The sequence below is a fragment of the Bactrocera oleae genome, chromosome 2 (genome assembly GCF_042242935.1).
Source record: "Bactrocera oleae isolate idBacOlea1 chromosome 2, idBacOlea1, whole genome shotgun sequence".
In the NCBI taxonomy this organism is placed as follows: Eukaryota; Metazoa; Arthropoda; class Insecta; order Diptera; family Tephritidae; genus Bactrocera; species Bactrocera oleae.
In genome coordinates this window covers 78626430-78653166 of record NC_091536.1, presented here as the reverse complement: position 1 = coordinate 78653166, position 26737 = coordinate 78626430, and the positions used below count along the sequence as shown (strand labels likewise).

The 26737-nt window shown below is 33.2% G+C and overlaps 5 protein-coding genes and 1 long non-coding RNA gene across 9 annotated transcripts; 3 read left to right on the top strand and 3 right to left on the bottom strand.

Annotated features, from left to right (window-relative positions):
- Window positions 1-181: 181 nt before the first annotated feature.
- On the bottom strand, window positions 182-7710 carry Acf (ATP-dependent chromatin assembly factor large subunit). Its single transcript, XM_014230362.3, has 5 exons — window positions 7212-7710; window positions 3307-6460; window positions 2219-2799; window positions 895-1533; window positions 182-820 (listed from the first exon to the last, which is right to left on the bottom strand). Exons 1-5 carry the CDS (start codon window positions 7331-7333, stop codon window positions 733-735), a joined length of 4584 nt encoding a protein of 1527 aa, XP_014085837.1. The 5' UTR covers window positions 7334-7710; the 3' UTR covers window positions 182-732.
- Window positions 7711-8035: 325 nt separating this feature from the next.
- On the top strand, window positions 8036-10399 carry LOC106614571 (putative enoyl-CoA hydratase). 2 transcript variants are annotated; one of them, XR_011394860.1, is made up of 5 exons: window positions 8036-8192; window positions 8246-9050; window positions 9116-9335; window positions 9446-10182; window positions 10248-10399. XR_011394860.1 is itself a non-coding variant. In XM_014230370.3 (3 exons), the coding sequence occupies exons 1-3, from the start codon at window positions 8139-8141 to the stop codon at window positions 9244-9246; spliced, it is 990 nt and encodes a 329-aa protein (XP_014085845.1). In that variant the 5' UTR covers window positions 8036-8138; the 3' UTR covers window positions 9247-9429. The 2 variants fall into 2 exon arrangements, 1 of the variants encoding a protein (XP_014085845.1); XM_014230370.3 differs by lacking the exons at window positions 9446-10182; window positions 10248-10399 and having other exon boundaries at window positions 9116-9429.
- Window positions 10400-10839: 440 nt separating this feature from the next.
- On the top strand, window positions 10840-12746 carry Srlp (Spliceosome-ribosome linker protein). The gene is made up of 3 exons (XM_014230373.3): window positions 10840-11220; window positions 11287-12051; window positions 12141-12746. Exons 1-3 carry the CDS (start codon window positions 11091-11093, stop codon window positions 12323-12325), a joined length of 1080 nt encoding a protein of 359 aa, XP_014085848.2. The 5' UTR covers window positions 10840-11090; the 3' UTR covers window positions 12326-12746.
- Window positions 12747-13598: 852 nt separating this feature from the next.
- Window positions 13599-26382, bottom strand: LOC106614579 (acyl-CoA Delta-9 desaturase). Of its 3 annotated transcripts, none has more exons than XM_014230382.3 (5): window positions 26060-26382; window positions 17980-18292; window positions 15233-15569; window positions 14976-15161; window positions 13599-14864 (listed from the first exon to the last, which is right to left on the bottom strand). In XM_014230382.3, exons 2-5 carry the CDS (start codon window positions 18269-18271, stop codon window positions 14546-14548), a joined length of 1134 nt encoding a protein of 377 aa, XP_014085857.1. In that variant the 5' UTR covers window positions 18272-18292; window positions 26060-26382; the 3' UTR covers window positions 13599-14545. The 3 variants fall into 3 exon arrangements, with proteins under 3 accessions (XP_014085857.1, XP_014085858.1, XP_036226897.1); XM_014230383.3 differs by lacking the exon at window positions 26060-26382 and adding an exon at window positions 19254-19388; XM_036371004.2 differs by lacking the exon at window positions 26060-26382 and adding an exon at window positions 19073-19093.
- On the bottom strand, window positions 15820-17371 carry vrs (versager). Its single transcript, XM_014230384.3, has 2 exons — window positions 16834-17371; window positions 15820-16762 (listed from the first exon to the last, which is right to left on the bottom strand). Exons 1-2 carry the CDS (start codon window positions 17149-17151, stop codon window positions 15962-15964), a joined length of 1119 nt encoding a protein of 372 aa, XP_014085859.2. The 5' UTR covers window positions 17152-17371; the 3' UTR covers window positions 15820-15961.
- On the top strand, window positions 20107-22301 carry LOC138855779 (uncharacterized). Its single transcript, XR_011394861.1, has 2 exons — window positions 20107-21298; window positions 22092-22301. It is a non-coding gene; the product is annotated as an uncharacterized lncRNA (long non-coding RNA).
- Window positions 26383-26737: the final 355 nt, after the last annotated feature.

Below are 26737 nucleotides of genomic sequence, written 5' to 3'. Positions count from 1 at the left end.
AATTAATTGAAAAAACAAAAGCAAAACAATCCATTTATCTATCCAAACTTTTCAATATCCATGTATGTATGTTGCTCCTGGGTATGTTGAATGGGACGCCACGCTAGTTCTCGTGAATGTAAGTATTATGAACAGTTATGCCGAAACTTCAACATTCCAATCACTAATTAAATAAAGCGTGTTTTTGTGGTAATTTGATCAAATAGTATAATTTATTTTATTATTTGAAATTGTACTTACTCTAGGCTTAAGCATAAGAGTTTTCATAAACTTACAAAATTAATAGCTACTTTTGCCTTAAATATGCATTAAGTGAATTTTTTTTAAATATTCTAAATGCTCGCAACACTTTAAATACATGAGACGGCTTAATCCGAGCACTCCGCGTTCGGAGTTTAGAAGCTTTAAATGTATTTACTTAAAATTTCTTGTCATAATGAAGAGAAAATGGAACAAAATAGTACTAAAAGTGATTAAAAACAAGAGTTTGGTGGTATATAAAATAGCGGTAATTGATAACAACGTGCATGCACTACATCCAAAATATATTATACAAAATACGAAATACTTTCAAAATATACGTTTACATGGATAAACATGTTCAGAATGCAGAATAATCAACTGAAAAAAAATAAAAAATCATGATAAACGTAATTAATAATGTCACTCTAATTTAGCATTAAGAGTTATGGTGATCTACTCTAAAGTATCCCATGTCATATTTCATAGTTATTACGAAGAATTCATATCACTCGGCTTAAACGGCAAATTAAGTCGTTTGCATTGTTCAATGACATATTTCTCCAATGTAGAACCAGCGCTAAAAGGATAACAAACGCACACAATAAAAATTCGTCAGTCAATTATTGAGCAGAACAATTGCGGTTTACTCACCTATAAATTTCATTCCCTTTAACATTATATTCGTCGCAATTTTGGAAAATAAGCTGTATGTCCTTCATTACTTCCTCATTCAACTGATATGAGCCCATATTAAGTTTTGACTTTACTTTAGCCAAATCCATTGGCGTTTTAATAATCTTGTGATAGTCCGGCACTTCTGCGTGTGACACGGGACGTGTAAATGGCCAAGCATCTTCGTGTTTCATAACATCGTCGAGTAGCTGATACAATGCGGCGCTATTTAATGGCAAATGATCACCCGTACGACGAATCGAACGACGTTGTGATGACGATTTAGCAACTTCACGTGGACTGCCTTGACCATTCTGCGGCGGTTGTTGGTACCCAGAGTTGCGTAAGGATGAACGTGAGGATCGTTGACGCTTTACAAGCGGTTCGGAGTCATCATCGTCATCATCATCTGACGAATTCAGTGAATGTTTACCATTAATTTTCCCACTTTTTGGGGATCTTTTTTCAGTTCCGTTTGCGGATTTACATTTCGAACATATGAAATTATAACGAGGTGCTCTCTTCATATTAATGCACTCTAAATGAAACGTTTCTCTACAACGTATACACATTAAATCACTGCCATCGTATGAGCACACAACGCAAACATTTTCATCCCTAAGGAAAGAAAATTTAAATTAAAGTTTTAATAAACGTTAAGTAGGTTTTTGTTATTTTAATCAGGGTTGCGATTTTTTAATTAAAAGAATTTAAATTAAGAGTTAATTTTTTTTTTTAAATTTATGTTAGTATTAATCATTGAACATTCAATTTTTAATCCCAAAAATCAAAATTAAAAATTGATAAAATATAAATCGTTTGAAGGTGTAAGTTTGCCCACCAGTGCTCTAGAGTATCGAAGATGATGGCTCCGTGTGAGCTCTAGCTCAAAATGGTAAATCCCAAAGTACGCGAAAAAATATAAATTCTAAAACAATTCTTTCTTAATTTTGGTAATTTTCTTTTTTAATTTTGGCATTCTTTTTTTTCAACACGGTATTTGGGATTATAAATTTCAAATAAAAAAAATTAATTCAATTATTTTTAATGTATTATTTGCAGCTCTGATTTTTATTAGCATTCTTAAGTCTGTCAAAGTAATATAGGCACATATGTATGTATACATATATTAAACATTATGGAAATGGTTACATAAGTACATAACTACCCGATTGTAAAAATTTTCTAAGAACATATAACTATTCTACAAATATGAATTACAAAAACCCATCACTAATGAGTAATCGTGCTCATTAAAAACACTTAAAAATTGTTATATATGTAAGTACATAGTCACACTTACTCTTCATCATCTGTATCATCCTCCGATTTTTTTTTATTATCAGCCTCATCTTCATCAACATCTTCGTCTTTATCGCTACCAATTTCTTCGTCATCTATATTCTCGTTTTCAACATCATCACCAACTGAATCGACAACACCGTCTCCATCACTATCATTTGCAGCATCGTCGTCGTCGTCTATCAATTTTTCTTCGATTTCATTTGATTGCAAACGTTTATTACTGCGGCGCCCACTACTACGGGCACGTTCACTATCTTTTGTTCCATTAACCAACCCATCATCAGCAATCTCATCAACATTGAATGTGCGTTTACGTCTCTGAGATGCAGATTTATTATTTTTGCCCTCGTTTTCATTGCGTAATCCTAAACGTTTGACACACCGCGCGCAATACCAATTGCCCTCTGGCACTGTCTTCATCTTGGGTTTCATACAGAACATGTGCGTGCCACCATTACATTCGTCGCACAGTAACATCTTGTGCGGATCACTACCTCTACGACACACCTGACAGAGAGACTTGTTTGTGGACCGAGCCCACAAAATACAATCGTTCAGAACATTCAAATGGAGAAACACCTGTGTTAAAAATAATTAAATATGATAACTATCCAGTGTATTTAAAAAAGTTAACTTCGGTTGCACCGAAACTATAATACCCTTCACATACAAAAACTTAATTTTGATCGGTCAGTTTGTATGGCAGATATATGCTAGTGTTCCGATCATCCATGCCGGATTTTTAAAAAAGTTTTCCATACAAGGTCATGATTTTGATGGTTTAGTTTGTATGGCAGCTGTATGCTATAGTGGTCCGATATCGGCAGATCTGACAAATGAGCAGCTTCTTAGGGAGAGAATTTAACAAAAATTTCAGATCGATATCTCAAAAACTGAGGGACTAGTTCGCGCATACACAGGCAGACGGACGGACATGGCTAAAACGACTCAGCTCGTCATGCTGATTATTTATATATACCATATATTTTATAGGGTGTCCGACTTTTCCTTCTAAATTTTACAAACTGCGTGTTCGTGTTCAGGGTATAATAAAATGCGTATAATTTGTAACTTTATAAAGGTTACCTGAGAATAACTTGTGCTCTCCATTAAAGACACTTCCCATTGTTTCAGCCTAGTCGCCCCCCATTTGACTTTGCGTTCAAAAAATTCTTTATCTTTGATATCTTTTAATGGTGCTCCGAATGGCTCTTTAATAAAACGACGCTCTATTGCCTGCTCCACTTGTAATAGTGCAGACGCACAGTTACGTACGCTAGTTCTTATTGTGTTTGAATCATGTAATGAAATTAGTTCGTCGGCACTGTCTTCTGAATCAATTTCCAGTGTATCACCAAGTCCATCGCCTGGATCTCTGTATGGTTTATTGGCATACTGCCCACCATCTTTTATATCTGTATCGTCGTCTTCAATATCATCTTCGGGAATGTCGTCTTCTTCCCCTCCATTTGTGCCAAATTTTTGTGTATTCGGACCCCATTGCAGCTTAACTTGTGCATCATATTGGTTAGTTTGAAGATCTTCACGCCATTTTTCCATGTCTTTTACTTTTAATCGACCTAGATCACCAGTATAAATGTCGCTTTCGAACTGAATTATACGGTCAATAAGCGCCGTGAGCAATACTTCGTTAAGATCTACGTCAACATTATAACCGAAGTTCGCTTTGTTATATTTGCGGTAAGTTTCAGACATCATTACATTCTTAAATTTACTCAAGCGTTTGTTATCGTCTATTGTTAACAAATCTTCTGGACATTTTCTGCAGTGATTCACTATAAGATGACGCAAAATAGTTAATTGCTCCTTAAGTTGAGATTCACGTTCTCCTAATGGATTCAGTGCCGCTATAAGCGCGTCTATATCTTCTTTCTCGTATATATACGCCCATCTCTGTCTGTCGGCATTGCGTTCATCATGGACAATGCAATTTTTCGGATCACCTGTACACATGTATAGCTGGTATTGTGATGGAGGTGTTTGGGCATCCGACTCATTTGTGTTTTCATTACTTTTTACAGTAATTTCATTGCCTTCAATAACATCTTTACCATTGGTAATACCGTTTACCAAATGATTTTCTTTGTTCTCCTTGTTTTGCTGTAGAACCGGTGAAGAGCCAGTATTTTTAGTCAGTTTAGCTTCTTTTTCAGCCTTGGCCGCTTTTTTATCTTCATTGATATACATTTTCAATAAATAAGCACGTAAATCTTTGCGATTTTTCGGAAGGGTTTCAAAATTTGAAATTAAAGAATTTTCCGTTAACGAATTTTTGGGCGGGTCACTGAGACAAGTGTCTAAGGAGTCGGGAGTGTGCTCAACGAATATTCCAGGCATAGATTCGAATACATAATATTTACGGTATGCGCGATCCATTCCAAGGTAAACAAGAACATTAAATAAAGAAGAATTGAAACCTTCCACCTGTTGCTCGTACTTACGACGCTCGCGATCAGATTGCGTCATTAACTCTGCAATTTTTTTATTAAATTTTTCCTCAATTTGCTTTCGCTTTTCCTCGTTATTCTTTATGTTATCGTCTAAGCATTGTTGGTGAAATTCATTGGTTAAAGTACGCTTCTGCGTTTGAATATTTGCCGCACGTATATTTTCCATGGTGGCTAATACACGTAGCTCTACTCTATTATTTGCCATCTGTTCCATGCGTTCTTCAATTAAATTTATTGGATTTGAATAGGTCAATATTTGAGCTGTAAGACATCGCACAATACGCATGATGTCCAAAAAAGGTAATTGAAAAACAGAATACATTTTAAGAGCCCGCAAAATATGTGGATGTCGCATACGAAGCGTAAGTCCCGGATCCTCCGAGGATGAATAACCGTTTCGATACTTTATGCGCCATTTTTCTGCACGTTCTTTTACTATAGCTCCAGATGAAAGCAAATGTAAACGCAAAACTTCACTGAGAGTTAACGAATCAATGGGCAGCTCATTTATTTTAAAGGAAAAATGCCGTTTAACATAATAATGTGGCCGAGCTGCCTCAGACATTGTTATAAGTGGTTCGCGTTTTCGCATCTCTTTACGTATTCGTAAATATTCAACGCTACACTCATCTTCGTCTTCCTTTTGCATATCAAAAATTGTACCCAGAAAGATCAGGAGAATATCGGATAATGGTCCAGCCACTTCGCGTACACTAAAGGCGCGAGACATTTCATAAAAGCTCAAATTTCCGCGAAATACTTCTATTCCTGATAATATGGTTGGAAAGGAATGCATAAACTCTCGAAGCATGAAGGCATCCCCTAATAGCCTAACCGGAATAAAAGTTTTAACGATTTTATATAAAGGCAGTAATCGCTGATCTGTGCGCTCTAAATCATCAGTCTTAGTGAGCAATGCAGTACATTCTGCTTCAACACGTTCTATTAATTTAGTCCGTTTCTCCACTTTTTGTCGTTCGAGTTCAGCGATGCGCTTCAGCTTCTCAGCCAGTTTTGCTTCTTCATTTTTCTGCTTAACTGCTTCTAAGGTAGGCATTTTTGAACCATTTTTAACATTTTTTTCGCTATCGACCTCTCCATCCTTAGTGAAATATTTATTCAAAGTTGATTGTTTCTTGTTAGTAGTATCTTGAGAAGGGCGTTTGATTTTTGCTGGCGTAAAATGTGGCATTTTTCCAATAAATATTTTTTCAAAAGTGATATTTGGATCTGTTACATATTTTTTGTAAGAATCTGGCTTTGGTCGTAATATGCCATCTACACGTGTTACATTATCTTTCACAAACATCTGTAAATTTTCAGTAGTAAATTCTTGGCGCTGACGACGAATATTCTCAAATGGCAAAATTACTTCATCATTTTGACCTTTTCGTCGCAATTTATATTGGAGTTTCTCAGTTTCTTCATATACTCCATTGGCTGGAGGTGTTTTATTATGCGGTACAACACTTACAACTGTGTATGCGTTATAAGTAGAAGACTTGTGGCAAGCAGTTACTTCTTCATTTATGAAATAACGTTTTCGCAGAAACTTGCATATAATTACACTTAACGTATTTAGAGATGATTGCTTTGAATGTTCTGTAACTAGCATAACTGGCGCTCGGAGGCAATATTTAAAAAGTTCCATTTTCTTGCGCGCCCGTCGTTCGCTTCGCAATGCCTCTGCGTATGTGAGATTGTCGCGTCCAGTGGCCTCGCACTGCCAAACAGTGGAATTTATAACCATTACATGACGGAAGTAATCTCTGTAAATAAAATACTCGATTAGACAATATTACAAATTTTATTAAACCAAGGAAAAATGTTAATTTTGATCGGTCAGTTAATATGTCAGCTATATGCTATAGTGCATCGATTTGAACAATTTGTTCGGAGATTGGACCGTCGTCTTGGACAATTATCCATGCTAAATTTCGTGAAGATTTCTTGTCAAATAAAAAAGTTTTCCATACAATTAGTGTATAATAAGTGCATAATATAAAAGAAAAGTTGACCATAAATCGAGAAATTGCAAGATAAAATTCGTCAAATTTTCAACTTAAAATGGAAAAACTAAAGAAAAACATTTCGAGATTGGTTTTCTCAGTTAGATACAATGTCATGTATTCTTTGCGTTCATTAACATCAAACTAGGACTTTAGATGAAATAAAAGGTTGTCGGTATTTTGTAGTTAAAAAAAAAAAAAATTTGATTTTAACAATTCCAACATTTGTAAATATTTAATACTTGGCAACTCTACACGCGTGCGTTGTTCGCAAATATATTCCCGCCAACCGCTTGGTATAGCAGCTGTCTGGACACTTTTGATTACACTCCTTTCACGCTTTACACTACACTTTATTTGTCTATGTTTTGCACCCTACTTCTTATATAGCTGCTTTACAAGTAGAGCCAAAATCTTTACTGCAAAAAATATATCCCATATATGAAAATATGTAAAATTGCAGAATGCTATTTTCAACTTTAAAATAACTATGATCGTAATTGTCACTTACTCGTAATCGCGGAAAATGTCTTTTGTAACTTCACAAAAGAACACCTCGTCGTTGTCTTGAAATCTTTCATCCCGATTACGGGATTGCATATTATCGAAACCATCTCTTTTACAAATAGGCATCCTCCAATAGCTTGTAAAAAAATAATATTGATTCTTGTACCGAAGCGACTTTTGCGTTTTGTTTCTTGCTAGCAACAGACAAGCTTCAAGTAATAATTTGGTCAACGGTGACGGTAACGACGCGGTTGAAAATCACAAACACTTCATATACCAAATTTTAAAGGCAACAGACTGTGGATTCTTAGATCTTTTGCACCGCTCATTTAATGCACACAAACAATTCGAAGACAAATTTCGTTTTTATGACTGTTATACAATTTATATTTTGCAAATTATTTAAAAATTTGCCAAAAATCGACGCAGTGTACACTTTTCACGCGCGAATACAAAATTTTACTTTTCTTTCTATAGGAATTGTCTCACGCTTTTCTCTTTCAGAACTCAGTGTTGCTTTGACCACTAAAAGGGAGACTTGTGTAGAAGTGTCAAAATGAATTTGTCATATATCAAGGTTTGGACTAATCAATTTCTTCTATGTCTGGCAGGTACTGAATTTTTATTATATAAACAATAGGATGGAACCGATAAATTCGAAGTAAATAAATAAGAATTAATACTAATACACAAAAACACTTATAGATAAATTCAATATACCGCTCTCAAGTTAATATACATATATATATATCGTAATAAACGTAAGGTCTAGCGTAGCGAGTATAACATGTTTACAGTCGTATACAGTGCAATGTTATCTTTTCCTTTTAGAACTATCGATTAAATAAAAATCTATTATATCGAAAAATGTGATTGTCTTTTTGCATTCTATATCAACCCGTCTTCAAAGGTATTTGTTTTTAATCAGGTAATGGCAAACGTATTGAATCGATACGGACTCACCAGCTTGCACAGGTTAATAATTGTAAGTATAAAGATATTGACAATGTTTAAAGATTTTAACGTTTATTATAACAGGAGAGATGTTTACAAGGAAGGCAAAACGTATCAACAAAACCAATAGGAACAGAAACCTACGCGGAATCGCCCGTATTAGTTGATAAAGATGACCACATCACATTAATTGGCTTAAATCGCCCGATACATCGCAACTCAATAAATGCTGAGACCGCTCAGAAGTTAAGTGAGGCATTGGCTGATTTCGAAAGAGATAAAACTTCACCCGTAGCTGTAATTTATGGTATAGGTGGCTCATTTTGTGCTGGACAGGATCTGACAACGTTGGACACTAATAATGATAAAGAAAATTTTAGTGCACTTTCAACTTATAGGACAATACATAGACATTCTCTAAAACCTATAGTTTGTGGCATCAATGGCTATTGCGTTGGAGATGGTTTGGATTTGGCAATGTTTTGTGACCTTCGTGTTATGGAAGACACTGCAGTTCTAGGTTTTTTTGGGCGGTTCACGGGATATAATGTAAGTTGCGGCGGGATAGCAAGGTTACCAGCAATGATTGGCTTCTCGCGATCATTAGACTTATTACTAACAGGCAGACGTGTTTGTGGACGAGAAGCACTACAAATGGGTTTGATAAACCGTTTGGTAGCAACAGGTACTGCTCTTGGACAGGCGGTTAATTTGGCCTTCTCCATTGCGAAGTTTCCTTCAGAAGCATTACAAAAAGACCGTCAAGCTATGTACAAAAACTGTTATGAACACAGAAATGGACTGAGTGCGGCAATAATAGAAGAAACTAAATCGTTTAATAACAAAGTTTTGCTTGAAATAAAAGAAGGTGTAACCAGATTTAAAGATGGTGAGTTTTTAAGTAAAATATTGTGACATATAGTGAAAATAAAAACTTATTTTTGACTTTTGTAGCAAAAAGTAGAGGACAAAAAACAGATTCCTGGCAAGTAAAGCCGAAAATTATACCAGCTTGGGAACAAGAAGAAATTCTCGAAGAACAAAAATTTGCTTCGAACGGAAATTTTTCAGATAGAAAATGCTGATTTTAGTTTAAAAATTGGATAACAAACATTGTACTATACGTGTTTCTTGTTCTTAAAAGGACAAGCACTGAACTCTTAATTAAAAATATGTATGTCTGAGCAACTTTTAAAAGTATGCAGAAACACAAGTTAATTGTTAAAGTTCAGAATTTTTTTCAAAATACAAACTGTTTTTTTAATGAAGTCTGTTTTTTTTCAGGAAACCTACGAGGTGTTGTAGAGTCTGATAGTAGCCGGAATCAGAATTGAAACCGATAAAAAATATAGTAGGTCTCATGAGAACGATTGCCGTTCAGGGCGGAATTGGGTAAAAATGGAGCAGACCAAATTCGAATCGGAATAGCGGGAGTTGGAGGGGGTGTTGTTCGGTGTGTAGTGTGGGAGAAAAATAAAATATATTTTTATATTTTAAATTAGGAGACCTTAAAAGCATATTAAAAATCTTTTGCCGATGTAATGAAATACCCCATAACACTCGGGTCTACGTAATCGGAACGGACCTGGATTTTATCCGGCTAAGAACTATCAGCTCGTCAGAATTTTGCTGTTGCAACAACAACAGGGTCCCCTAGAAAGACTCCTTGGCAAATATTACTATTATTTAACCAGATTCGATAACTTGGAAAACAGTTGGGAAACTATTTAGCAACGGTGCCACTGAATATGATTGTGGCGATAATGAAAAAACTCTGTTAATTTATTAGACAAAGAAAATTTCCTAAAGCATTGCATTCAAAATGTACCATTTTACAAAGTGATGGACCAACGGCCCAAGAGAAAATAAATGGTCTAAAACGGTAACCGACATGAATTCAAATATTATTGGTTTGACGTTCGAAACACAAATTGTATCGGTTTTGGGTGTCACGGAAATCAATTTTATCGGTTTTGTTATCAAAAATAAAGCAAAAGGATAGTTGCTGACAGATATGAAATGTAAGTGAAAAAAATTATTTATATTATTATTATTGTTCCAATATAATTTATCGTTATTTCTATAGGGGAAATTATAAGAATAAAACACAAAATGGCATAATTGTTAAGTTTATGGAAAAAATCCAGATATTTTAAGAGGATTTATAAAACGTATTAAACGTAATCTAACACCCAAATGCATCTTTATTCAGTCGATAATGTGATATAAATCTGTAAAGTAAGCATGTTTATTAAGTATATTACTGTGATCTCATATTATCTTTCTTTTAATTTTGTCGTTTTTTCCAAGTTTTGTCACATTAGTAAACAGCTGATTCGATAATTGGATTTATCGACGAAAATCCAATCGGATTCTGTGACCACATTAAAAATCAGAATTGGTTTACAATTCTGACAACTACGCCAATCTGTCGTGAATTTTACAACATCCCTGGTTACCAATGGATACTACACATTGTTAAGGTTTAACAATTACAAAATACATTTCATGCCATACATTGCTAGCAATGAACAAATGCCCGCACAAGAACATTGTCAACCTCAATGTCTGCGATGTCTTTGACAGATGGTTAGCAATGTAGATTGCCTGTGGAGATGCGGCGTAATGTTGCTTATTTACCAGCGTAATATCGACAAATCGTTTCACTCAAATAGTATCGAAAATAATTATCGGAACATATAGCCAAAAATACTAAAAACAACTAATTTTAGGTATTAAATTGGAGAGAAAATAAGAGGGTAGAGCAAATCATTTAGACTTTCATATCACTGCTTAAATAATTAAAATTAAACTCCTGGGGGTATCGGAATAAGCATCGCCATCTCTAGAGGGTTTACGACTACAACGTGCAGTCTCTAATTTGTTGAACATCCAGGTAAAAAATTATATAGGATATAGCCAAAAAATAATGAATTTGCTTCGACGAATCACTCAGCATATAAACAATAATGCCATCACCGGTGTGCTCTCACCTGATTTTCAAAATATAGGTTCCAGAAGTATCTATATTACGAACCGCCTGCAAAAAGCTGAAAAAGGTAAATCGTTTCGTGTTCTGAATGACATAAGTTTAAAATTAATACTATTATTTTTGTATAATGTAGATGGTCCAATTGAGAAGAATATAATAGTAGACAAAGATAAAAATGTCACATTAATAGGCATAAATAGACCACAGGTGAGAAATGCAATTAATGTAGCCACTGCGACACAACTTTGCGAAGCATTCAACGCATTTGAGGCAGATGATTCATCTCCTGTTGCAGTTTTATACGGTATTGGGGGATCATTTTGTGCCGGTTATGATGTTCTAGAACTTGGAAAAGATGGAGGAGAACAAGTTAGTATTGATATCCTAATGGCACATGAAGGGTCAGTGGGGCCAACACGGCGTCATATACAAAAGCCGGTTGTATGTGGTATTAGCGGTTATTGTATTGCTAATGGCTTGGAACTTGCATTAATGTGTGATCTCCGAGTAATGGAGGACACAGCTGTATTAGGTTTCTTCAATCGGCGTTTTGGGGTTCCCGTTATCGACGGTGGTACAGCGCGATTGCCGGCATTGATTGGATTTTCCAGAGCATTGGATTTAATACTGACTGGAAGACAAGTGTGTGCTGACGAAGCGCTATCTATGGGCGTTGTTAATCGCGTCGTACCACCTGGCCAATCCTTAATTAAATCTGTGGAATTGGCGCAAACACTTGCGAAATTTCCACAGAGAGCACTTAATCATGATAGAAACTCGTTATATTCAGCCGTTTTTGATGCAGCAAACTTTAATCAGGCGGTTCAAAACGAAGTTATGTACACATCAAAAGAAATAATTGAAGAAATGCAACAAGGCATAAAATGGTTTATACAAAGTAAGTTAATATATGCAAACAACAACACAGTCTACAACATTCAATTAAAAAATAACAATGAATATTACAATTATTAATTTTTGTTTTAGCGTTCAAATCCGATACATCACATTCGTGGTTAAAACGAGAGAAGTCAATGGCCGATTGGGATGATAAAAACGTTGCTGCAGCAGCTGAACAAAAAGAGCTTGAAAAACAAACAGCTGAAGCAGAACGTTTGGAAGCAGAGAAAAAGACGAAAGAAGCTAAACAAACAGAAGAGCGAAAAAAATAGCAACATTCATAAACTCATATTTTCTGCGTAAATGTTTATAACTGACGGAATTTAAATTAATTAATATGTTATACTGAGTATTCTTTTATTAAAATCTAAATTCACATATAACACGATTAAAAAAAAGCTGAACCCGACAGAACGTTTACAAGTCATGAATAAAGTTGTGCATACATCAAACGCAAAATATCAAACATATGGTTACATATATGTTTAGTAGTTACTTTATGGTAAGCGTTACTTTTTTCAAACTATTGCATAATACGATTTGCCTCAGAAAAAAAATCGCTAGCAATTTATTTGACCAAAGCAGACTGTTGTTATAGAAAATTTTTTTAAATCTTGAATTTGCTTTAAGTTATAAAATTTATAATGCGTAACTTATGAAACAAACAAATAAAAATGAACAATGTCACACCTACTTTACTACTACGTAATTTATTTCTTTGCTTACATCAGACATCGATATATGGCTATTAAAACTTTGAAATCTCATCTTTTAAGAATTTATCCTCTTAAATGAAAAATTTTAATAGATTAAGTAATTCAAAGAACTATTACGTTCTCCTTCGGTTAGTTAGTTAGTTTTCATTGATTTCGTAAAACATATTTCAACAGATATAGGCTGACTTCGCAAACGTACTACCGCAAAATATCGAGTATTTATACCAGAGAATGTAATTTACGTCCATTTACGTTCTCTGGTCAAACAACATTTCAAAACGTTGCGTTGTATTGTATAATATGACGTTACAGCAGAGAACGTAAATTCCATCCATTTACGTTCTCTGGTTATACTTTCCTCTGTATTTACGCGAAATAGTCCCTTAGTTTTTGAGATACCTGAAGAGATAGGCGGTGCTTGTATGTAAAACTTTTTTCTTTGATGAAATATCATCACGAACTTCGTCATAAATTAATCAATCATATTAAGTTATTGTTGTAACGTACAATCTTCGAACAAATTGTTAAGAATGGACCAGTATAGCCTATAGCTGCCATACAAACCGATCAAAATCAAATTTGTATAGAAACTTGTTTATTTGTGAAGGAAATTGGCCGGATAAAATCCGGGTCAATTCCGGTATCGCAGAACCGGCTGTTGTCGGCGGCATTCTTAAGCAATTTATTTATCTATTTGACCACTTTAAAAATATTTATACCCGTACTTACGATTGAATATTTCCTTATTTACCTAAAAACTATACACATGATAACAAATTTTCAAGCAAATACCATTTACCAACCATTTAATAAAAATAAGAAGTATATATTCCGTTTTGTAATTATATTTGGTTCACATTGGCAATCATAAAAATAATGGAATCACTTTAAGAATGTTAAAAAATAGTCGTTTGTATTTTTTTTAGTATTACTCAACAATTTATATGTAATAGTTTATATTTATATTTGTTAGAAATAACATATTTTATATAATATTATCTGTTTTTATTTATAAATACTAATAACCCCATTTTTTGGTAGTTTTTGAATAGCGTGTGCTGTGTGGTGTTTAGCGCATTAAATATCATTAATTCACCTGTTGCATTTGAAGTTTCATAAACATTTCATATTCATTTATGCAATACAGAATTTAAACTTAGTAATAATGTGACGATTCTCTTTATTTCTAAATTAATTCGCTTCTATTATCCAATTATATGGTATCACCAGTGAGTATGACTGCATCATATATTCGTTAAGCATATATTTAGGTACGCTACTTCCGGAGACGATTGCTTTATTTATTTTACATATGTATGTACTTATGTGCAAGCGTACAATTCTGAGAACATGAGACCCTCGGTATAATTATTAAATTTCAAGACACGTTATGGAAAAAATTAATAAATAAAAATTTCAAGTGTTCGTACATATGTTTGTATGTATAAAAGAAATTGATCTGCTAGTTTACTTCAGTGTAATGATTTATTAGTTTACATTGCAAAAACCGAAACTTATCTTGTTAAGCTCTTTGATGTCATGCCATATTGTTTGTACGGTATTGTTTGAAAACTCCACACACTCACAACACTAGATTATTCATATACAAGTTTTTGTATTACTATTACCTAAGAGATGACTACTCCAGCAGCCAATCTCTATTAGTTTTGCTGATAATTCACCCACACTAAATTTTCCAACAGATTTATCAATATCTTCTCACATACACACACGCTCACTTTGATCTGCCACTCGTTGCTGGACGCCGTATATATTTTATTCAGCTTTTTTGTGTGTAATTAACGCATCCGCCATTTCTTCTTTAGATTGATCCTTATCGCCCCAACCCCAAGTGGCGTGTGTACCATCGCCCGTACGTTTAACGCGCTTTTCGATAATGTCGTGAGACACCTGCTTTAGATCGTATGCCCAACCGATTTTGGCGAAGAAGTCAATGAAAGCCGTAGTCAAATTCAGCGAATAGTCGCCAAGTTCAGCGGTCTTGTAATCCCATGGGAATACATGATGATAGTTGTGCCAGCCTTCACCGAAGGCGAAAAGAGCAACTGACTTATTTTCGGATGGATTGATAAATCTATGTATAGAGAAAGTTTAATAAAAATAATAGTTCATATCACAAATTAATAAACAAAAAGTTAAAATTAAAAGAGAAAATTTCTCTTTATAGTATTATGCATGTTTGTACCTGTCATAGGGTTTGCCACCAAATTTGTGAGCTGCGCTATTAACCAACCAAGTTACGTTTAAGGTGAAACACCAACGGAACATAGCAACAACAAACCATGAATTTACGAATTTTTCATTCCAAGCATACATCGGAATTAGAGTTGGTATCAAAAAACATAGAATTGGCATCAAAATCATGTAATATCTAGATGAAGAAATATATGCATGTATTAATCGATACATAAGTTGAAAACCAATGCAAACAAAAAACTTTACTTTTTTTGGAACATCAAAACCGAATCAGCGCGTAGATCGGACAAGTCCATTCCTTTACCTTTGGCTTTGACTTGAGGGTGTTTCTTGCACAATAGCCAGCCGATGTGCGAAAAGAAGAAACCGCGTGTGGCATTATGTGGGTCAGCATCCGTTTCGGAATATTTGTGATGCACACGATGATCCCGTGCCCAGTGGTAGGCAGCATCTTGGAAGGCAATTGTGTTGAAGATCATTAGAATAACTCGCAGGGGCCATTTGGCTTTGTAGGAGCGATGAGCCCAAAGGCGATGTGCACCCGCGGTAATACCCAGCCCGGAGATAGCATATAACAACATTGCTGCAAAATAAAATAATATACAAAAATAAATAACGTAATTGTAAATGCCATACTGTTAGCTTACATAGCTACGATAAATATGAATGTTAAAAATGCAAATCATATTGTATATATATTTTAGGAATCAATTAATATCGCGATGTCCTGGATTTCAAAAGATTGACATTACACAATACTAGTGGGTTACGACGAATTTTCTCAGAGAGTAATGATATTCTTATCATTTGTAATAATAACATTGTAATACATATTGTGTTGTTATTATGCAATTTGTTTAATTAAGATTTTCTTAAAATAAAAACTTATACTCACAAATTTGTCGTAAATATTCATATAAAATAAGAGTAATATTAAATGGAATACACAAATATTAGGATACATTGCAGATATGTTCACTTTATATAAGATTGAGTGTAATTCGGCGTTATGGATTTAGAAGAATGTTCTGACGTAGCAGCGTACGGACTGGATGTGTTCAGCAACCGTCCTGAAGTGAACGATTTCAAAATTTGATTCTGATTTGTTGTGTTTTTTCGTGCAGTTTGCATTTGTGCAGTCGCGCTACCATTCCCGAGGGCTGCTTCACCATCTACACATAATTCACTTCGATAGCCTCGTACTGCTGTCGGTGACAAATGCTCAGTTTGCACGCCCTCCTCTCTCTCCTCATATTCCTCAACTACATTATCCGTATTCGAGTTGTTTACACTTTGCTGTTGTAAGGGTGGCGTTTCAACTATTTTTCGAACGTCTACAATTTTTTTTATATCATCATTAATTTCTGTTATCTCCAGAGATGGTGTGGGTGTCACATTGGCAAGACTAAAATCCAATGGTATGTTATTCATTATGTCACTGCTAATAACTTCAAATGGGTTTCGGTATTCTCTACTGGAACGAAATTCTCGCAATTGCGTTAGCGGGTGATCCAAAGAGTAAAAGTCTTGAGAAATATGGACTGTATTGAAATTCGCTTTTAAATGGGCTTTCTGGATATGCTGATTACGTTGATTATGCTGTCGTACTCGAGGAAGATATGCCCAACGACCACAGTGTCGCACTTGCTTATTATTTGAACGCATGCGCTTCCGCGCGCGTTCGAATTCATCGCCTGAAATAGATTCTTCGTCACTGCAACCCCGAGTTCGCTTCATATTGGGGTCTAAGTTGCTACGACTACAACGTCGTGGATTCTAAGTGGAAGCAATGAAATAATCGTACATGAAATAATGTATTATACCTCAACATTGACAAGAGTGCTTACATTGCCTCGAAACACACGACGATCAGGAGTTCTTGAATTCGGCTGAGCACTGGGACTTGGCACGACGGCGGCGCATCGCCCAAGCGCATACCTATACATCCCATGCCGATCAATCAGGCCAATCTCGCTTAGATTTTTTAATGACTTTCCCACAGCGCTAGCGAGATTGGCCACCGGTACCAAGTTACGCATTTGATGCTTGACTTGGTCAATTATTTGTGACGTGCCGACGACTTGATCGCGATTTCCCCCACTTAGAAAACCCAACGCCTTCAAAACATGTCGATTTACTTTCTTCGGTACATTGAAATGATCCATAATATGCAGGTACTATTTTTAATTACGTTTTAATTTTATTTGCGGTTGAAAATGCTATTTCGTTTTTAAATCTCACAAATCAGGAGATTACACAAAAATTTAGCTAATACTACTAAAAGGAAAAACAAATAATTTTGCAATAGCGCTAATATATATTTTTTTTGGGAACAAAAAACTAGTTTAAAAAAATTAAGTGTTAAACAAAATTTTTTGTATAATTGTTTCAATGTTTGATTGAAATTACTATTCAAACTTCGATGGGATTAAATTCCATTTGAGTTTATTTCTCGAGTTGTTTTAGGGGTTACATGGGTCTTGTAAATTTAAAAATCGGGTTTTTAGTGTGCAATTCTACAACTCTGAAATTTTCAAAAAATAATTAAATTTTTATGTTTTCTTAAAATCTATCGTTCAAGTTCAAACAGTAGCTATACTCATCTACTAAAAGAAAAATGTTGGTTTTTTGATTTTAGGTAAAAATTACCTAAGTTACAGTGAAAACATTTTTCTGAAGGTGACGTTAGTTAAGGCGTTTTGGTTTAAATTTACAATATTTTTGAATGCAAATTTTTCAACATGATGCTGACATTATATACACACGTGTAACAAGAAATAAATATGATACTAATGTTGTAGGTTAGAAAAAAAAATCCTATATATTATCTAATATATCTTATTTATATATGTATTTTGAAAATTTTGGCGAATTTCTTCTTTTATGTTAGTTATTTAGATTGCAGAGTCATACCATATATTATTAATATATCATTGGTAAACAGTATTCACTACAAATATAATATAATGTGTAAGTTATATATATTTACTCACCGCATGTTATAGTTTGCCATTTGGCCGATGTCAACATTAGCCATAGACCATATACAGCAGCCAGATGTACGTAGACGAATGCGGTTATATTTCTCCAAACAAGCTTGATTCTTCGTTTTTCGGCTTTCTTCAATTTTTCAATGTCCTTCACAAGGCCACCATCGTAGGTTTCCGCATCCTGTTCGAAGAGTACACCTGTGGAATTATCAGTCAGTGATTTCGCATCTTCACTATCTCCGTTAACCAAAGAGTTGGTTATCGATTGTGTATTTGCTGTGGCATTTGGTGGCATGTTTATTTATTATTAGTTTTACTGAAATTAAGATCAAAATAATTGACATTATTACATAATCTATTTTAAGAGAGCAAAGATGCAGAAAGGGAAATTTAATTTAATCTGGCAAAATTCTAACATACATACATATTATCATTTACTCAATTCTTTAAAGAAGCATTTATGTTTGCGCGTCGGACCAACTAAACAATTAATATACATAATTCGGTTTAAAAGTTATTTATTTTATTATTTCACCTCGGCACTACATATGTATGTATGTATGAACAAATACGTAATATCACCGATGTCTAGAAAAAATCAATAGAGCGGGGTTTGGAATAAAATCCTACATATTAAGCAAATGTTAATCGTTTTGTGATGAAATCTCAAACTGATGACACTAGTGACACTTATTTATACATATGTATGTAATAACGCTGTCACGTACCGCATGATAGTGCATGGTGAAGGATACACCTTTGGAAATCACCAATTAGCACATTGGGATATCCCTTGCATATGTATGTATACATATTATTGTTTTTTTTTTTAATTCCGCTTGTGTAGAGAATCAGGGAAGAGATTCAAATTTTTAATATATTTAAGTTTGTATAAGTAGTAAGTAAAGTAAGCAAGCAAGGTGTTGAACTCCGTGACTTAGGGGTTTTAAGAATTTTATAAAAGCACTTTTTATTGGCTGCACTTTGTAATAAGCTAGTTGCATACCAATATAAACACTAGTTGAAGCCAATTTATAGCAAAAATACGTATTTGATTTCACTACACTTTAGTATGTTCCACTCTCTGCCTACATACCCATGAAATTGTGCACATATCCAAATTCGCGATAATAACGTATGTAAGTATGTATGTACATATATACTATCGAGAAATAATTTTATTTCCAATTAAGTTCATATGTATAATAAATTTGATTTTTTGAATTATATACATATACATTTGTGGATAAAACTCACTAATTGTAAAATTTACCAACCTAATAATAAATTTCTTTTTTACTTATCCTTCACGATATTATATGTTATATTTCCCGTGTGATACGCTTAAAATGAACTCGACGACTGGGTAGCAAGACGGACATGTATTCCTAAAAATTCGTGAGAGTATAAGTTCACTGAGCGCGTATTCATTCTCAGAAAAAAAAAGCTCTAGAAGAATGTCTGCAGGTGGTTGTTAGAGAGTTCCTGAGAGAACCATCAAAACTGTTTTATGTAGCCAAATGCAAACATTTTCATTTTCTCCACATGAATAAGGAGAAGCAAAGTGTTGTTGAGTTTATGCACGTTCATATGTTTTCATCTTAAGGTCAAGGTTTTTACCTTTATATGCGAAATGAATGTGAAGGTTTAATATGAGCGTCTAGAATACAACTACATTCAAATTTAAAAATTAAGTATCGAGCCTTGACACATACTAATTTCATACATACATACATATGTATACCATATGCAGACATAGTAATAAATTATGAAATACATATTTACGTGTTTATAAATATGCTACTTTTTTATTACACACATAGATCTATATACCTGTGAATATTAAAACTTGTTGCACTATTAATTAATATTATAAAAATGTATATTTGTATTATAATTAAAACTATGTTAACGGTGAACCAAGAATATTTACACATCTGTATGTAGTTATAGAAAAATTAAGCATTATGCCGTCATGCAAGTATAAATATTATAATTTAGTTTTATTAGTATTAGACGTTTAATTTATGCACACATGTGCGAGTATACATAAGCGATGAGAGCATATACTTATATTTTCATGTTTTTAGAAATAAATACATATGTTTACACATACAGTAACAGCCGGCAAACAATTGGGGGAATACACTCATAAAATGCGGACCGACCTGCTCTTAGAGAGTGAACACGCCATTTCACTTTGTAGAGAATTCGTACAAGACGTTTACTTTGGCATGCCAGTGATAGCCAATGGAATAATTTATTATATTGACTTCACTAAGACGACTAAATTGGCAATTACCAGAAATGTTTAAATATCGAATTTAAAATTTGTCTATTTCCATTCTAGCGTTAATCGAGGTGATAGTTTACCCGCATTTCTTTCCATCGAAAGAATATTTATTGTGTAGATGTGAGTAACCCCAAGGCACCTCTCAAAATAGCGCCAGCCAACCGGCGAATCGAGTTGCTGTGCGTAAAAATCACGCGATTGTGGCGTGAGAGCCGATGCTGGCGTGTACTTTTATAAAACAAGTCTATAATATCACACATGCTAAATATGTGCAAAAACATACACGTGGTATGGATGCCGATGTTAAAAAAAAAGGTAGCTGCATACATATACATATGTATGTATGTAAATACATAAAAACCGTTGTGCAGAGAAAAGATTGGGGGGATCTTTATCATGCAGTAATTGCTCCAGTTTTCATTGCAATAACTTAAACCGAATGCAGTTGGATGGCACAAGAAATAGTTAGCTTTGCTCTCCATTATAAACATCGTATCTCAATTGATGAAGAGAGAGCTTTTTTCTGCATTACCTTGGTAATGAACTAGTTTGCGCCGCTGTTATCAAATAATTGCGAATTGCGACATTAAATAAAAAAATGCAGTGAGCTGATACTGTTATCACAACTTGGTGAACTGGCATATACTATAGGTTTTTCTCTTCGAAATGAAGAGAAATTCATTTAATATGTTTTTTAATTAACCTCTATATGTTCGAAAATAATATTTATTATTATTCATGCTTTATTCAACTAATATTAATTCAGAGCTACCTCCGCTTGTCAATTCCTACAGCAACTTTAACTGGATAAGCAACAGGTCTTTTGCTATTATCCACTCAATTCCGAAATGTATGTACTCGTACATGCTATGTATGTACATGCAGATGTATGTATGCATGTATATAAATTACAATACTTCAATGAATCACAGAAATGTTTAGTATGTGTAAATGGTGCTCCATAATTTTAGCTAGTATTCGATCGGAAGCTGTCAACTGGCATATTGTAGGAAATCGCTATGAAAAAATGTAAGTTTCGTTTGGAAAAAGGATAGTCGTCGAGTTAGTTGTGCTTATGGCTCTAGTATTGGAAGAATATCTAAACTAGTTGATTTGACTGCAGACAATCTGTACTTGTGTCCGTTATTTTTTTTTTGGTTTGCAAGTTTCAGTTTTTGTTCTAAAACATATCTAACGTAAACAAGCGTATAAAAGATATTAAGACCATTGTGGAGTTTCAAAAAAATCGTTTTTGGTTTTTTTTCACTTATTTATAGTCAAAAAATTTCAAAAAAATTCAAGTTGATGTTTAGCGAGGAAATTTTTTCGACGACTTTAAGATTGGTTCCAGAAAAAACCGTATCAAGAAAACATTGATCATTCTCCTAAATGTGTTCTATTTTCAATTAGTCTGTAAGTAAATTTAGTCGTATCCACAAAAGAGGAGTACCTCTAACTTTGAACTTAACTAAAATTATTTAATTAATTTAAAAAAAAAAGTTTTGAATCGTGCTAAATGGAATGAAATTGTCCAAAAAATTAAAAGTTGTTTTATTTTTAAACCGTGTTAAATCAAAACCATGCAAAAACAGAATTAGGTGTATAAGTAAGCCCACATCCGGCTTAGCTATATTTAATTTTGACTTTAAATTTTGAGATTATCTTTAAAATTGGATTTTGTATTCGATTCATTTAAAACTTTTTTATGGCCAGTTTATTACGAAATTATAGATTAAATATTTAAATTTTCTATATGTGTCCATAATTTTTGAAGGAATCAATGTTTTCAAATTTCCCTACCTTTTTTTTTATTTTGTTCCAGGATGACAATTGCGAAAGCTAAAAACAAGGGAGCAAAGAGACATCGCACGATTTGTTTATTTATAGTCAACAAAATTAAGCGAAAAAAATGTTCATCAGCTTAAAGTTCAAACTTGATAAGTGTTTCATTAGTTCTGTGACTAAATGATTATATCACGAAAAAAATTAATAAATCTGCACATGAATTTATACTCGCTACAGTGGCCATACACATTCATGATTTTTTTCATAAAACCACTGCTTTAAGGGTTATACGCAGTTAAAGTTATGTTTGATGAGTTGTTCAGTAACTGAGCATTCATACAGTCGTATGAGCAACACAGAATTTATAAGGTACTTGTATGAATGCTCAATACATTTGATGCATAACTTTAACTGAGTATCAATTATAACGTAGAATCATTAAGCCTTTGCTTACAGTGGAGCATTTCATATTAGAATATTATTTCTTCAAAGTTTCAGTTTATTTTCTTTAGAGAGAATAAAATGTATGGGCAAAATAAAATTATTTAGTCACAGTTTAAATTGAAATTAAAGAGCTTGTTGACGTTGGGCCTTTTATTTTTAAGGGACACCTTAATGTACATACACAATTAACTTCTAATGGTCTATTCAACAATAAAAATAAAAAATTATTAAACAAGAAAATTTACAATTCAGCAATAAGTCATACTAAATATTTATAAATTACTACTAAATTTTAATAGACTATTGTGAAACAAAAAAAGCATCTCTCTGAGCCTATATAAAAAAAAGGTTATTTTATATGTATATGAATCATATATCTACTATATACATATGTACATGTAATCATAAAATTCTTAAAATAATTTTGATAGAAAACCTTTATTTGGTTAATGGACCTAGGTATGAACACTAGTAGTTATGGAAGATAAATATTTGAAATACTTGTATTCGTATTTATTGTGTAAACGAAACATTCAAAAGTTTCTTATACATATACAATATATTATTTTGTCTAATGGTGTTTAAAGTCCACAACAGAATGTCCGAATAAAATACCGAACACAATGGAGGTAAAAGCTACAGATTTTGCCAGGAAGGATATACAGACCGTTAAATACGTATGCATATGTAATTATTCTTACAATTTAAAAATATGTACATATGTACATAAGTACAGTAGGTGCATACATTTTATTATACTCCAAAGCTTTGGTTGGACAAAACTCTATTAACTTTGGGTTCAAAAGAGAACGGTATTGTGTAATGAAATCATACATTTGAAATATACATAAGTAATTATACTAAGTAATCTAATGTTATGTATATGCATACATAGTAGGTATGTAAATGAATAATTATTTGACAGCTAAATATGAACACATACATTGCGCGACATCAAGTTAGCCCACCTTCATCTGCCTAATTCAATTGCTTCTGATTTTTTTTTTAACTTGCAGCTACTTAATTGTTTTCTGATTTCCTCATCTTTGTATGAACAATCACTGGTAAAGAAAACATGCGATAATAGTGCCCTGTTTTATGGTGTTTACCATTTTCTCTTCATTTTAACCGAAAGCGTGCTTTATTTTTGCGTCATCAGGTTAGCACATGCAATTTGATTTGCATTTATCTTTGGAGTTAGAACACGTATCGACACCAAATTTTTTGTATTGCTTAAGAACTCTATTTTATATAATATGGCTATACTAAAATCGTTATCGGTTGAAATGAAAGCAATAATGCTTATGAATAGTTAATGCTTTCAATAATTGAAATATCAAAAAAAAAAAAAAAACAAGTTGGCCAAATTCAAAAAGTTCTTGGGTAATAAGTGTTAAAGAATATTATAAAAAAGTGGTATGTGCTAACCAGATGACTTAATTTAAATTGTTAATTTTTTGTTGATTTCAAAAAAAAATTTTTTTTAAAGATGGAAAATGGTAAAACACTAATTGTTGTTTTATTTAGTCGAAAAATGATTTGTTAATATTCGCTTTCAATTTTAGAATTATAGTTTCTTTAGTTTTGTTAGAAATTAACCAAAACTATTTAATCTGATGACTCGCAGTGTATGTATGCTTTATTTCCTTTATTCACTATGCGTTTTTAAAGAGGGCTTTAACCTTTGATCGCCAGCGTATAAGTTTTTGTTTAAAAAATTTGCATAAACTACAAGCCTAAGCAGAACCTCCAACTTAAAATAATCTGTTTCCGCTTTGAAGTGAAATTGGAAGTATATATATAGTAGTCATATTATATACATATACGTATACATATGTACAAGTGCCGCAAGCGCTTACATGTGGAAAGTACGTATAATATATAAAGTAATACAAAGACGCACCCCGTCATCAAGGGATCAGGTATCAATGAACTGAATATTTTAAATGAGAGTTCCATTTCCATTTGTGCTAAGTAATGCAAATTTTTTTTACCTAGGCACGCGCCTATTTAATACGTAAAGTATAAAGAAAATGCACGCCATACTTTGAAGTTGTCAATGCATAATTCATTTAGGAGTTTAAAGTTGTGTTACAAATACATATTTTAATACTTTTTCCTTAAATATGTGTAATATTTAGCTAACAATTTAACAGAAAAGAAATATACTTAACTTGTACCTAATGAAACTTAGCGCATTAAATCTTTATGATTATGTTCACTTATATTTAACGGGGTTGTCTATCTTCGCGGCTTGAAAAAAACAAACGAATTTGTTTTGCATATTTCTAATGTAGACATATGTAACTATAAACATGAGCTATAAAGGGTTTTAACGAAAGCATGTCGAGCCACAAATTCGGCCCCGAGTTGACGGGTTGACGATTTGTCATTTATCTTTTATCCCGTTTTTCCAAAAGTAGTTTTCTTTTAATTTTTGGCACGATTCGGACAAATCTATAAAAGGTATAAGAAATCTGTAAATATTTAATAATTTACAAAGCAGCTCGCTATGTGTAGACATATTTTAGAGATTTTTTAAATTTTTTAGTCTTTTTTGGCATAACTGCGATTTTAAACATTAAGTAAATAAATGTTTGGTTTCAAGGTTCTGATATAATATCTTTTAGCAAGAAGCCGACTACCTCGCACCGATAGCGGTGCATTCAAGAAGGCTTCAAGGGCAAAGTTTAAAAAAAAATATATTTCATATCATCCATATTTAATAACTAATTGATAAAATAAAAAACAATATTCGAATAAAATCTGTATTTTTTTCGGAATGTAAACAATCATCTTAAAACATTTGTATCTGATAAATTGTTTTAGTAGCTAAAATTTCATTTGAAACGAATTTCATTTTACAATAGTTATCAAAATATAATTGTATGTATGAATTCCTGAATTTATAATATACATACGCTTAGATTTAAGAAATTCAAATAAGTGAAAAATAATATTAGCAAAATTATAATGACAGCAGTTTCGGCATGCTCTACAATGAATCGAGTTTTTTTAATTCAGATGACAAAAAAGCATTTAAGGTTAAAAAAGTGGTTTGCATGGCTGAGTAAACATTAAAACATACGTAACATAAATGTATACAAACAAATATGTATGCATTTACTTGCTTATTTAAATAATTTAAGACACCTTGAAATTTTGTGTCTACGTGCTAATGACAACCGAGGAACGGAGAAACTTATTCTCCTTGAATTTTGACGAGATGCTGCTGGCAAAACTTGTTGTTGAGAATTGCAGTGTTACTTAAGCACAGAAAGAACTATTGTTGTATAATCACGACAAGGTATCACACTAAAAGCTAAAACAAAAACTAAAACTAAGCAATGAAGCATATACCCATCTATGTATACTGCAAAAAATGTTAAAATAAAATTTCCAAAAAGAAGAATATTGCAAAAGCACACTCGTTGGTTGACCAAATGTGAAACAGAGTTGAAGAATTTTAAAATAATACTAGAAGATATATTGTCATCGAGGCAATACGCCCTCAAATAGTTATTCTTTTAAATGATTGCGTTTTCATAACTAAACACTAACCTCTTTCAGATTCCAGGAAAGAAAATGTATCACAAATGTATTATATTTTTCTTCTTGACGTTGACGTTCAAGCTTTGCAAATATAAATAAGAACAGTGAGTTATCCACAAATTGACGTTTAGGCCTTTATATATGTATAGGTATGTGGGTTTATTGTAAATTTTACACTTTATATTGTTGTGACATAGAAAAGCACTCGCGTTGTTTGAGTGTAATTACGCAGCTTTAATATCACGACTGCTATATCACTACCAGGCGTCCGTACTATTCGCGACTTCTATTCGAACTGATCTTGTTCAAGCGACGTATGCACCTTTAGACAGCGTTAGGGCTTGCAATCGTTTATTAGATCTATCGACGCGTGTTCTCGTTTGCTTGAGGTGCCTTCTGCACACAATCTCACAGCATGAAACGTACTGAGAAAATCAGCAAAATACAAAAAAAATATAATTTCTATGTGTACTTATGTATGTATGTAGGTATCTTCGTACCTTCGCAACATGCGATTTTGACCTATAATATGTACTTAGTTACGGCGTTCCCAGTAGTTCTCAAATATCTGTATGTGTTCTATCCCTAATCATATTCGGAAAAAAACTTATAAATAATATATTAGTATTAATCCAATTACTAGTTGTTATTTAAGACTTTTTTTATTTTGCAAATATCACCACTGAG